The following is a 13,633-nucleotide window of genomic DNA, read 5'->3' on the forward strand; positions in this document are numbered from 1 at the left end:
TTCACCATGGAAAGAAAAAGAGCAGCAAGTCTCTCTCCCACTCTCTCTCCAACAAGTCTCTCCTCCGCTGTATTGCAATTGAAGAGTAACGAAGAAGTGTGACTAGATCTCTGCATGGGCTGTTAGAGTGATATATGGGCCTCTAGATGTGTGGGGGGAGGAGGGGGCAATGGTTTGCATTTAGATGACTAGCTGCTTTTCACAGACATATCTGATCTTGTGACTACCTCAAAGGATCATCAACATCCATCTTTACATATTAAGGTGATAATTCATCAAGGGGGAAGTTCTGAACCTGATGAACTTTGGTGACTAGTGAGTTTTTTTTGTTTTTTTTTTTAAAACAACTGACCAACTACCCTACTTCGTTCTGCATTACAAAAGCCTCCTGTAAGTGTATGAAGCAGAAATTCCTTCTAATCTCCCTGCCAGGCAAGAAGAGAGGTGTGTTGAGAGGTTGGACATGATAGGGGAAAGAAGAATCCCATTGTTCACACGGTGATAGACCACGCAACAGCTTGCTTTTCCTCGTGCTCCTTAGGGATTCCATCACCCACCATGTTCTCTGCAGCAGTTAAGAAAGCACTGAAGGGAAATGGTTTCTTGCCTTCCCACATTATCTGCTCTGCTGCAGGTACTGATGCGTGAACATGTTGAGTTCACTGTCCAGCCAGCCTGCTTTATTCCTGCAAGAAAGAAGAAAAAAGTCTCAGTTAGGCCTATGCATTGAAGTTAGTTCACATTCACTGCCCACTCTAGTCTGAAAAGGTATGAAAAGGATGCACGAGTGGCAAAGAATGGAGAGAGCTGCCACTGAGTCCCATAAGTAGGTGTCTCTACTCTAGTTCAGGGAGCTTGCATGGACAGTGATTTATAAGTTTTGGGGTTCAAACCAAAATCCTAGTTGCAAGTTTAAAGTGATCTCATCCATTGTTTGTGGGACTGGAATATTTGAGAGGGGAGCTTCCGGCCCATCCGGAATGAAGGTGAACAGCAGAAACTCACATGCCCTGCAATGAGGAGGGAAAAAGGCCCTTTGTCTCATTTTAGGAGATATGAGTCCTCATTGTAGGACCCATAGTTTTCTTGGGTTTGTGATGATCCTGACCAGATCGAGAGTCAGAAGAAAATGGTGAAGTCCCAGATATCTGACTAGTGCTAGATAACTAAAAATGTCTGGCAGCGTAGGAAAAAAAATCAGTTTTTCCTACAGAAGGAAGGAAGAGGCTGAAGGTAACAACCCAACGGCTACCAAAGTTCCAGGAACATCCCTAGAACCCTCTCTTCTTACAGGCTGAACGAAGGCAATGCCATCTACGTGAAAGGACATACAACAGATCTATGTTCAGAAGCAATGTAAGATCTGGTCCCTTAGGAACACGCATTGGCTCTTTGGAAGATAGAGAGATCAAGTACCATGTTTACTTCACTTCCAGGCAGGAGTGAGTTGATGCTACAGTAAGGCACATTCTGACCTGAACAGTCCAGGGAAATCTCTACATTACATGTAATTGTGACTCCACTAAAGATGGCACAGAATACAGACAGTTCTCCACAAATTTGCTGTCAGGAGCAAAGATCTCACCTGAGCAGTTTTGCTTTGCTTTGCAATGAGTCCAAGATTTCAATTTTTTTATTCATGGCAGCAATTTCCTGCTCAAGATTCTCCCGTGTGACATCCACCTGCTGACACAAGTGAGCAAATGTCCCAGCAAGCTCCCTAGAAAATGGAGAGAGGAGGGAAGAGAGAAGAGATCAAACTCAAAAAGGTATTTACACTGTGCAATGATTTGATTATACCACCTCCAGTAAGCCTAGCTTGACACTCTCCCTTCCCATTCCAGCTTCAGAATATTTCACAATCAATGGGCGACAGGGAATTTACTGCAAGTTCTGGACAGTGCCATAGGAACTTCAGGATTTGATACTCTTAAAGTGTTAGTACTCATGTTTAAAAGCACCAGGTTACTATGATGACAGGTGTTTTAGAAATACATGTGATAAAGTTTCAATGCATGCTCATCCGTCACTGTACATTTTTAGACCTGGGAGTACCGACTACGCACAACAGACCTGTCATGTGGTAGCCTGGGTGACAGCTGGCCTTACGTGGCTTAATGGAGAGTACCTTGAAAATGGCGTTATTTAAAAGAGATTAGTTGAACGGAGGCAACTCACTGTTGGACTTGGTGGCTGCAGTTGGAGCCTGTGTAGCTGACAACGAGCTGCAGTTTCTCACTCGCATACTCCACAAACTGACGTTTGAAGGCTCTCTCCTTCGCTTTCATAGTCCAAGTGAGGCGCTCATATACATAAAGGAGCCCGTAAAGGCCAAAAGAGAGAGCAATCAGTCTCCAGCCCACAGCCTTCCAGACCTGTAATAAGCATAGTAGAAAGGCAGCATAAGTCATCAGCCAAGAATGATGCTAACTTCTTACAATGGAACAGAAAACACTTGAAAAAGGTCCGTAAGTGTAAGGGATCCCTTTTCTCTTCACGGTATCCTTGTCTCTGAAGTGTAGGCAATTAAGCAAGAGCCTTCTTAAAGAGATCTTCCATATATGGACTAGGGCCTTGGACTCTAGCTCCTGCTCTAGGAACGATTTGCTGTGCAACTTCAGCCAAGTCTCTCGACTTCTAATTTTGGATGCCCAGCTTGAGGCACGTAGAGCTTATTTTTGAAGGAGCTAAGCTCCCACATCCCCAAATTAATGGAAGCTGCAGGAACTCAGCACCTCTGGGGGGAAAAAAAACCAGCCCAAAATGTCTGAAGTTGGGAATCCCAAAAGTGAAAGTACACAATACCAGAGACTGATTGTGAAAGTTTCAGCCTTCACCTCTGTCTTAGCTTCCCCGCCATTGAAATGGGAATAATACTTACTTACCACCCAGGCTCAGAAGAGTAGTAGTTAATGTTTGTAATGTGCTTCGAAAGTGTTATTTTATCTTAACAGCCTTGAATCCACCCCCAAACTTCAAGTGCAATAGTTCAGTGGATCTCTCCCTTTTGATTTTCCTTGGGATACAACACTTCGCTCTAGGCTCCACGATGGATGAATATCACATCAGTTACTGACTGAAGCCTGCAGTCTAAATAACTCTCCAAATCAAACAGCACAACTAGCTCTGAAAAACAATTGTCTGTACAGAGATTTTCAACCCACCACTCCACCAATCACGAGGATCCCCATGGAAGTTCTGGAAGTCAGTGATGCCAATCCAGTCACCATAGACACCATGAGCTCTTCCTGGGTCATAGAACCCTGGGGTAGGGGAGGCATACTGGGATTCGCTGGGGTTAAAGGTAAAGGACGTTGAATCTAATTAGAAGGGAAAAAGAAAAAAAGCCGCAGATAAAAAGGGAGAACGCAAGCCATAGCTGTTTCTTTCAGAGCTCTGACAGCCATTGAAGTTTTCAGTGAAACCCAGTATCTACTACTGACCCACTGAACATTTAATGAGATGTCATACCTGGTCATTATAGCCCATCAAGGCCCGGCGACTGTTCTTTGGTCCCAAAAACCTATTCACAAGCATTGTCCAGCCAAGAGAAAAATGGAATTCAACGTCCTCTTGGAAGTCGGCACAAAGCTTGTCACAGTTCAGGTCATAGCTGAGTGTGAAGCATTGCCGTGGGATCAGCATGTCTATTTGACCCCGTAGAGAGACTGGGAGAAGGGGTTTTAAACCATCTGCAGGTGAGAAATGGGAGAGGATAGGAAAAATGTCAGCATAATTGAGAAGTATGAATGGGCTTGACTGGAATCAAACAGGCTCTCAGTTCTGTGCTTACCTTGTTTATCAGTTAATTGGTGTCTCTTAAAAAATAAATAATAATAATAATAATAATAATAATAAATAATAAAAGAACAAACAAAAAACCCACCCAAACCTGACCCAGAACAATTGGTAGGATCTGAAATTCATTATGGCCAAATATGGCACTAAGGTTCCCCAGAGCAGTCATTCTCCAATTTTCCATTTTATAGACCACTTTGGGAGAGATCCTTCTGTGGACCCTTCCCTTGCCGCTTCTCTCCTCTTTTCCCTATCACTTCCCCATAGTTACCTAGAGCAGAGGCTCTCAAATAGTGGTCTGTGGACCACCAGTGGTCTGTGAGTGCCATTCAGGTGGTCTGCGGATAGTTCCCTCTAATCTATGGGCCACTGCAGTCTATGATTCGTAGTCTGAGAACCTCTGTTACACAGAAGTTGCCAGAGGTATCGTTTACCCCTTCCATTATATAAATTAGCACATGCTCCGACAATAAAAGAGGCAAATGCATCAAATCTCCACCATTTGGTTTTATTTAAAACAAATGGCCACTTTGTCTTGACCACACTAAACCATAAACTATGTTTCATAAAATAATTTTGAAACTGCTTCAAAAAAAGTATGGTTCCTACCAGGTGTGGGAGGGAGCTTTGCTAGAGCAACCGGCAAAAAGCCCCTGCAGTGAGACTAACTGAAACTATTGCAAATCGTGCACATCACAATAATCAAACCTTTTTGCAGTAACACGGAGAAGATTCCTATTCCTGCAATGAGGTCTTGTCCAGAGCATCTTGTCACAGCAAGATCTGCAAGCCTTTTAGTTAGTGCCACTGCATTTTTGCTGCATAAGCCTCAAAGGTTCTACTGTTTTTGAAATTGTATAGAATAAACTGCTCCCAAGCAGAGGAGGTGGGTGTGAAGTTTCAATCCAGAATGAGTTTCATGACACGGAAAACCCCTAAGAACAAGTATTTAAGAGGGACCATGCAGACACTGAACTACAGTCTCACTAAACAAGGCACTATTAATTGAGAAGTTGCAACCAGTTCATCGGCCTTCACAGCCTATCTAAACCTGCATGGACACAATTGCCATGCTAGACTTATTTTCATTTGTCTGTAGTAAGGGCTGGTTCTTAACATGCTGTACTGACCTATCATTTCTTGTTGCATGGTTTGCAGGGAAGCAGTGATGGTATTAGAACATCGATCTGACATGTTACGTCCCAAACCCTCCTCAATGTGTCGATGTAGTTCCTGAAACAGATAGAAAACAGAGGCTGACACTGAAGCAGATCCAGACACAAGATGCATCATTATCCAGACTGCTCGTTAACTGCAGGTGCTGGAATCACCAAAAACAGGCAGTTCAAAATAGGAAGCATACATTCTATCTGCCCACAATCCCGCCATCAGTTAAAAGTAGTCCAATATTGCAAGAGGGAAGTGAGGGGGCAAGGAAGAATAGAACTAACCAGATGACCCCTGCTTTAGTGAAAATGCTGTTTACATTTCATCTACACCATACAAAGTGAAAGGAGATACTAAGACAACTAGTGCCTTACTGTCATACCCTGCAATTAAATACCATATATTTTTATACCAGTCTATTACTACTAGGTTAGTCTGGAAAGCCCCGGTTCCTTTTCTGGGATGTAACGAAACCCTCAAAGCACAAGAGACAAATATGAACTAATAATTTCCGCACTACAAGGAACGGTACCTACACTTAACTTTCAAGTGCACAGGGTATTTTGAACAGCTGGTGGCAATTTCTGAGACATCAGAGCAACAAACAAAATTGCTTAGGTGGCTGGTCCAACATGTTAAAAGCCAGTATCATTACTCACATTCTTGTAAACTTTGAGGACAACTGGAGATGGGTGGAAATCCATCTGGTAGTCATCTACCAACACTGAGAGTCGCCTAATCTCTTCAGCCATTGCATTTGACACCTGAAAGTGCAACCACATACTGTATGTACAGGGTTATCTGGAACACTAGCAGAGAAAACTCATGACTATTCCCAGGATAGCTGAAAACAGCTGTTAGAAAGATTGATTTACTAATAAGCAGCAACACACAGATAAACCAGTTACCCCTACAGCAATAAGTCTCCATCACATATGTTTTAGCAGAACCCGTGACTTCAGTGCTTATTCAGTATGTTGTGTTTTCTCAGCTCCTAATCCGCCTCCCATCTTCCAGTCAACTCTTCACATCTTTCCTTTCATCCTTCTGATTGGCCTCTAGGCCAATGAAGCACCTGTTCCTTACCTGTCTTTCTACCTCTTCTGTGATCTGTTTTATTTTCATCTTGTAGTCCTGAGTGAGCAGCTCCAGCTGTTTGTCAATAAAACCCAAGCGCTCCTGTCGTTCCTCTCGCATCTCCAGACAGTAAACCCTGAGAAAAGAAGGTGCATATCAGAAAGAAGCATCAGCACATCTCTGATCTGCAAGCTAAATGGAATCCCAGAGGTAAGACATTTGGGGGGAGCAGAGATTTTCTTTTCTGGGGACAGGCACTAACAATATTTAAGACATGTTACACACAAGTAGCATACCGGAGAGATAGGGGGTTTCCTCCATAATTATGCATTAGTTGCAGGAGTAATGGTATGTGTCCTCCTGTCCCTAGCCATTTTGTATGCTATACTGTGATTTTAAAAGCAAAGGCCCGGTAGTCATGTTTCCCAGTCTCCCTCCCAGAAATATTCAGTGCTAGCTTCAGTCTTGCGTGCACTGAATCTCTGCAGCTGCTCACCTCTGCTCCTGGGCAGCAATATGCAGAGAGTCCATGATAAGGCGAACATCTTCAGCAATCTGCTTGGCTCTCACTGTGTGCTGCTCAAACTTTGTTTTCACTGCAGACTGGGAGATGCATTCCTGTGCACATTGAGGCAGCCATCAGAAAATCAGCAGCGAGTAGAGGCATTAACATAGACCTCTCGCCTGCATCATTTATTGTCAGGACACAGTGCCAGCCCAAAGTTACACACTCCATTCTTTTTCCTCCCCCTCAAGAGGACTGTGACTCAAATAGTAGCTTGGTATGAATGATGGTGCTCACCTCAAATCGTCTCTCGAAGTTTTGAAACTCAAACATTCTTACTTGAAATCCTTCTGCCAATGCTCCACCTAGGGCAAGGTGGAGGACACAAGGTCACTAGGGCAAGTTTACAGAAAGTGAACAGAGAATTTGAAGCACCAGTAGGAAAGGCAGGAACATCTCTGGGGCTGGTTCTACTGACCTGCCAGATACCTTTTTGTTTAATTTTGGCTTCTCTTCACTCCCCTACTTTTTAGTTAAATCACTAATTGATTATTTGGGATAAGACGATCTCTACCTTCCCACACAAACGAAATGAAAGACAGAGCTGGTAGTTTTCCTACCTCCTTCCGGCATCCCTTGAGCTTTCTGGATCCTGGCATTTAGCACTTCCTTCGCTGACACAAAGAAGATGCGGTCCCCAGCCTGTGCTCGATCCACCACACCCAGTTCATCCACTAGAAAACTGGTGCAGCGCTCCATGTGCTGTCGACGGACCTGAAGGATAACCCCCCCACCCACAGTTTTAAAGTCTGCTTGATAGTCCACACCATTGCATTCAACAGGATCAGGCAACCAGATGCCCCCTGCAGGCCCTATATAGCAATATAAGTCTACAATAAGAATATTTTGCTCTTTTATAGCTCCTTTGTGGGTCTCAAAGCACTTTTCATACATTAAGCCTCACGAAACCCCTGTAGGATAGCTGAATACTCTAACCATTTTACAAATACATAAACTGAGGCATGAAGATATTAAGTGATCTGTCACAGGTCCCCAAAAATGTCAGTGACAATAACCATTAGACCATACTGTCTGCCAGATGACTGACTCCTCATTATGGTAAGCAAAGTCCAAACTGTAAGAGAATCATCCTCTATTACCGCTAGCCACTCCTCAGCTCACAGAACGGATCCCAGTTTGAGTGAACACCAATTTAAATATGGCACAAACCTCTTCCATGTATTCAGGTTCTGAAGCTGATGCATCCCAGCGGTTATTCAGGATAAAAATGTTGGGGCGAGACAGACGCTCGTTCACTTTGTGGAAGAACTGCTTCTCCTAAACAAGGAAATCACATATCAATATGCAAAACGTCAAAGCATTTACCCCAAACCAGCAAGCATTTACAAGCGGAATTCGAGTTACCGTTTGCATCAGCGTGGACTCAGAGTTTGCCACCAACACAAATACATCAGCATCCAGACAAAACTTGTCAATCCAGCTATCCAGCTCTGTGGTTACATCAATGCCAGGGCTACAGATAACAGAAAAACATGTCAGGAGAACTGTGAAACTTCAAAAATACAATTAGACATTCTCCAAAGAAGAAGAAGAAGAAGAAGAAGAAGAAAGCAGCACATTACATTTTCTTACAAAAGATGCTTTCAAAAGGTGTAGCTGCTCAGCACAGCTAATGTCCATACTTGAGCTACACTGCGTTTTGGGGCTATTTAGTTCAGGAAATGAAGGAATTATTAAGTGGCACTCCATCTGCATTTCTCAGCTCTGCTTCCAGGTCACTTCACATCAGAGTCTCTGTATGGGAAGAGTGAAATCTCTCACCTGTCCATAAGCACTAGATCATCCTTTAAGAGAGGACATTTGGAATTGGGCCACATCACACTGACCAGGCTGCCAGCATGCAGAAATTCATTTTGATGGAGAGCATGAGCCAGTTGGTTGACTGTCTGTCGAAGAGAAGGGAGAGAGGGAGCGAGAAAAGATCGACAGGAGTATGTTATTAATGTCTGATAACTGCTAGAATAATTATGTCCCCACCCTGAAATATTCACAGACAAGAATAAGTCAAGACCCAAATGAGAATTATTTTCTCCCTTTACTGAAAAAGGGGCTGCCCCATAAAACTGCACACATGTCCCTGCTGAGAAAAAGCTCCATCTATTAGGAACTGCTCAAGGGCAGGATTTCTCACACACATTACTGAGATTACCCTTATCAAGAGAAAATTCCTTTCTGAAATCTCTTAGATTGGGACAAAGTCCATCATCATCATCCTATACTACTTGGGAACTTACCTTGACACTCCTCTTCTCCTCTGAGCCTTCAGTAAGTAGGAAGGCATCGTGACCATCCGTCCCTTCCACACGCAGGAAACAATTAGTGGTGTGCCCAATCCCTGAGGGAAGGACTTTATCCCATAGCATGGCATTTATCACTGTGCTTTTTCCATTGCTTGTCCTGGGGTTAAATGCAGAATGATTCATTGGGGCTCTCAAGACACAGCTGTGCTCTTTGCATATTATAGCCACTCAAATCCCAAGTCCCAATCAGATCCAGAAAGTGGTTGGTCATATATTAGAAGCAGTCTATCGGTATAGGAATACTGAAATACTACAACAGAAGAGCATTCCTAATGTGGGTGTTTTGTTCAGTACAGATTATTCTATCTCCCCTTAGCAAAACAAGCCATACCACTAATGGTGCAGTTTTGCTGGTATGTCTGAGTGTATTCTTGGGACTTTTGCTGGCTCAGACATGTTGATCGGAGATCACACCTCTTCACACTGTCCGAACTGCGCCAGAAGCAGCCCTTCAGTGTAAACATGACCATAGTGCATTAGCTGCCATATGCAACTTGCTGGTCAATCAGTACTAAAAGGATTTATTTGGGCATAAGCTTTCGTGGGCTAGAACCCACTTCTAAACAGAGTGAGGGATTCTAAATGAAAGTGAGAGAATACCAGTGATGATCAGACTTTTACATTTCAGGGTCTGGACAGTTCGTGTTCCTATAAATACTTTTCACTGGCCATGATCCTAAAGATCCTAGTTGCTTCACTGAGAAGAGTCCAGGCAACACAATTATCCAACTCACCTGCCAAAAAAAGCCACTTTCATGTGTCGGCGTGCCAGCACCTCACTAATGCCACTGACTTTTGACAGGTATCCTTTGACTTCCAATACCTGCTCTTCTGTGGTGACAGGGTCAAGTTCCACATTCCTGTATGTTTCTAAAACGCAAATAAATTGTCCCCCAAAATTTCAGAAGTAATTTATCAACAGCAAAATAAATCTGAATGAATCTAATTTAAGTCTCTGGAGTGTAGTTATGTACTTATCTGCATGGTAGTCAGACTCTGCTTGTTTGAGGGCCACAAACAAGTACACCATGCCTATACCCTGAAGCCTGTTTCACTGGCGGTTGAACAGTGCCCCCTCTCTTAACTCTAAGGGTTGTCACGTAAAAGAGTGCCTTGAACAGCACACAGCTGACATTTCACACCCCACAGAGCTTTAAAGCCAATTTCTGGCATTAACAGATTAAGAAATGCACAGCAGTGTCACAAGTGACATTCACATATTGCCAGCAATAGCATGTCAGGACTGTAAGAATCAAAGGATTAAAGACAGAAAAAAATCAATATAGCCTAGTACAAGACTAACTTCCTTAATTATTTTTTTTAAATATCAGTTCAAAGATAATTAAAATCTGAGATCAACTTGAACATTCAGAAGCCTGTACCTTTATCCAAATTTGATGCAATTTTGTCTCTTATAAGTATACAGGTCTAGTGATTGCATTTAACCTAGTGTTTTTTGTGTGACGCACTGAAATAAACAACACACTACTGTACACATGATGGCGGGCTACTCAGGGATACAGCTTACCTTCCAGGAATGTGGAACTCTCCTGGATATACGCAGCCAACTGTTCAAAGATGCCATTGATTTTCTTCTTTGCAGTGACAAAATGTTTCAGCGGAGAAGCATTTACCTCAGCCATGTGTCTTTTATCCTTCTTTATAGCAACTATGGACTTGGAGCGAGTGAACAACAGGGACATTGCGCTATGGGGAAAAAAATCTAATAAGATACAATTTCTTAAACACTCATTCCTGCCCAAGTAAAGTTTTTTTCAAATGTGTCTATTACCCAAACAGCTAAAAATAGCTAACACATTTTAAAGAACACTGTTACAAAGAGTCTATATGTTTCACAAATATAAGCGTCGGAGTAGCAGATCAATATGAATCATGCCGGTTATTGCCACCCAGATTTCTTATGTGGACAATTTAGATTTTAAAATCTAAATTTGATTGCAATTTTTGTTTCACATGGTATTTAAGCCACCAATCTATGGTCACTGAGAAACTCACGGAATACATTATGGAACAATCAGCTACAGCCGTCTACTCCAGAGAAAGGAATTGAATCTAGGCCTGCCACTTACCATGCTAATAACCTAGCCACTTGTCATCCTTCCTTTGTTCTCTTTTTCTAATCTCTACTTCCTTTAATATAGAAAAAGTTTAGAAAAGAGCATTGTGAGTATAAAAATGTTACTTCCCATTTATGTTTGCAGTGTTGTTGTAGCTGTGTTGTTCCTGGGATATTAGAGAGAGAAGGTGGGTGAGGTCTCTTTCACCAACAGAAGTTGGTCCACTAAAATATATTACATTACCCACTTTGTGTCTCTTGAAATTTACAGCATTTTACTTTTTAGAGGACTTCCAAATATTAGAAAATATTTCAAAGTGTTGTATCTCCATTGTACTGATGACAAAACTGAGGCAAAGATGATGGGACTCTTTCCCAGATTAAAAAATAGAACATAGTTCTTGGCTCCCTGCCACGTGCTCCAAATCACTACTACCCATGCCTTTGGAGCACAGAATCGAGGATACAGACACCAGATGCAAAAACACTGTATTTCAGTCTCAGAAAGCAATTACAGTGCATTGGTGAAGCTCCCTATAGCCCCAGAACAATCATTACTACAGTCCATTGTAAAAATGGCCATATGGGTCAGAACAATGGTCCATCTAGCCCAGAAACCTGTCCTCCAACAGCAGCCAATGCCAGGTGCTTCACAGGGAATGAACAGAAATGAAGGACAAAAGACATCACCCCAAGATTCCTAAAAATGCTACTAAATAAACATCTCAGAAAAATTATTTTAACAGCTCACCCTAGTGCCCCTACATCCAACTGTGTTGCAATATGAAAGAGTCTAAGCCCTTCAGAGGGACCCTAGTGGGAAGAGGGAAGTATCCTTTTTGATTAATGCTGTGAGGAAGCCTGTAACCCACTACATCAACAGCTAGTGAAGTGAAACAGGAGCACTTCATCCGTTCTGCCCTTTCATGAACCACTGACTCTGCCTCTCCAGGGAAGGGGAAGAGGAGGAAGGTTGCAAGCCTAGCTTACTTTCAGGATGAGTGTTAAGTTTTCACAAGCCAGGCATGGTCAGCTCCCTCTGTCCCACGTGCCAATGAATGCTTTTCACAGTGCTCACTTCTTTGGGTGGGGCTTGGTCTGGAAGCTCCTGGGGCAATGCGGATCCAGCCTGTCCCAGTCATGGGAGGAGAAGGAGCGAGATCAGATGGTGCACACAAACCCGTGAGGGTTCAGGGTGAGTAACTGTCAGGGCAGGCAGTTCTGGGTCTTGCACGCATGATTGTGTAGAGGGGTAGATGTGGGCATTACATACCCTGACCCCACCACCCTCTCTGGGAGGGCACACCCAGCACAGACACCAAGTCAATGTGCCTTGTACACCTGAGTGCACACACACTAACCCCACCCTCTCCACGCCCTGCACACAGTATACACACCCAGCACCCACGTGCCACGCACACGTGAGTGTCCACCCTAACTCCACCCTCCTCCAGTGCCCTGCACACAGTACGCACACCCAGCACCTGTGTCACACACACGTGAGTGCGCACACCCTAACCCCACCCTCCCCGTGCCCTGCACACAGTACGCACACCCAGTGCCCGCGTGTCACACACACACGAGTGTGCATCCTAAACCCACCCTCTTCCAGTGCCCTGCACAGTCTGCACACCCAGAGCCCGCGTGTCACACACACGAGTGTGCATCCTAAACCCGCCCTCCCCGTGCCCTGCACAGTCTGCACACCCAGCGCCCGCGTCACACAAGTGCACACACCCTAACCCCACCCTCCCCGTGCCCTGCACACAGTATGCACACCCAGCGCCCGCGTGCCACGCACACGAGTGTGCCCACCCTGACCCGGCCCTTGCACACGAGGGGGCACGCAGGGCCTCGTACGCGATGGGTGGAGGAGACCCAGCCCCCACAGCTGCTCCCCGGGGGGCGTGTCTGTGCGGCCCGGGTCCTGGCTTCTGCGTCGCCGCCCCCTCGCCTCGCCTCGCCTCCCATCCCGCTCCCCAGCTCCCGCTCCGGGGCGGGGGCCCAGCTGCGGCCCGGTTCTCCCTGCCTCTCACCTTCACCTTCTCTCCCGCACAGCGGCCATGACACCCCAGCATCGTCATCGGAGCGCGCCAGGCAGTGCGCGTCACGACACCCGCGCGACTGGCGGGAACCAGGCGACTCCGGTCCATCCCTTGTCTCCCCCAATGCACTATGGGAGGAGTAGTCCAGGTGCGCCCCCTTTCCCAATGCCTCATGGGATCTGTAGTTTGAGGCAATCGCTTTAGCCCAAGGCCTCATGGGATCTGTAGTTTGAGGCAATCGCTTTAGCCAAGGCCTCATGGGAGTTGTAGTCCTCAGAAGTTGACCTTCCCCTCCTGCTCTTTACCTGGGCAGTGGGAGCTGGTGGGAGCAGCAGGGTTCTGGAAGGAGATTCATTTCTGCAGCCCCAGGGGCATTGTGCCTCCCTGGGAGAGCTATGCCGGCTGTCCTGGGCATAATCCAGCCCAGTGTCACCCACCAGTGCCAAGGGTGCTGCCAGCTGAGCTCCGCTCCCTCACCCTGCAGCTGCCGGAGAAGCAGCAGACCAAGCCCAGGTGATGGTGGGCAGGTTCAAGCAGGAATGCCCCCAGCTGTTGGCCCAGCTGAGCAGCAAACTGGGCTGAG

General features: G+C 45.1%; 1 protein-coding gene across 4 annotated transcripts; it reads right to left on the reverse strand.

Annotated features, from left to right (window-relative positions):
• Positions 1–339: 339 nt before the first annotated feature.
• MFN2 (mitofusin 2) lies at positions 340–13,142 on the reverse strand. 4 transcript variants are annotated; one of them, XM_030537414.1, is made up of 20 exons: positions 13,042–13,142; positions 11,996–12,134; positions 11,757–11,818; positions 10,457–10,635; positions 9,663–9,798; positions 8,863–9,025; positions 8,390–8,514; positions 7,973–8,081; positions 7,778–7,885; positions 7,168–7,321; positions 6,845–6,912; positions 6,539–6,660; positions 6,052–6,178; positions 5,625–5,729; positions 4,929–5,031; positions 3,472–3,692; positions 3,165–3,320; positions 2,179–2,375; positions 1,586–1,720; positions 340–686 (listed from the first exon to the last, which is right to left on the reverse strand). In XM_030537414.1, exons 4-20 carry the CDS (start codon positions 10,629–10,631, stop codon positions 617–619), a joined length of 2,274 nt encoding a protein of 757 aa, XP_030393274.1. In that variant the 5' UTR covers positions 10,632–10,635; positions 11,757–11,818; positions 11,996–12,134; positions 13,042–13,142; the 3' UTR covers positions 340–616. The 4 variants fall into 4 exon arrangements, with proteins under 4 accessions (XP_030393274.1, XP_030393273.1, XP_030393276.1 ...); XM_030537413.1 differs by lacking the exon at positions 11,757–11,818; XM_030537416.1 differs by lacking the exons at positions 3,165–3,320; positions 11,757–11,818.
• Positions 13,143–13,633: the final 491 nt, after the last annotated feature.

The sequence above is a fragment of the Gopherus evgoodei genome, chromosome 18 (genome assembly GCF_007399415.2).
Source record: "Gopherus evgoodei ecotype Sinaloan lineage chromosome 18, rGopEvg1_v1.p, whole genome shotgun sequence".
NCBI lineage: Eukaryota > Metazoa > Chordata > Testudines > Testudinidae > Gopherus > Gopherus evgoodei.

Excerpts from the sequence above, each read along its gene's own strand:
- MFN2 (XM_030537413.1), bottom strand. The coding sequence starts at position 10,631 with ATGTCCCTGTTGTTCACTCGCTCCAAGTCCATAGTTGCTATAAAGAAG. Across the intron at positions 6,661-6,844 it reads ACTTCGAGAGACGATTTGAG|GAATGCATCTCCCAGTCTGC; the intron begins GTGAGCACCATC and ends CAATGTGCACAG. Across the intron at positions 5,730-6,051 it reads CAGAAGAGGTAGAAAGACAG|GTGTCAAATGCAATGGCTGA; the intron begins GTAAGGAACAGG and ends TTGCACTTTCAG.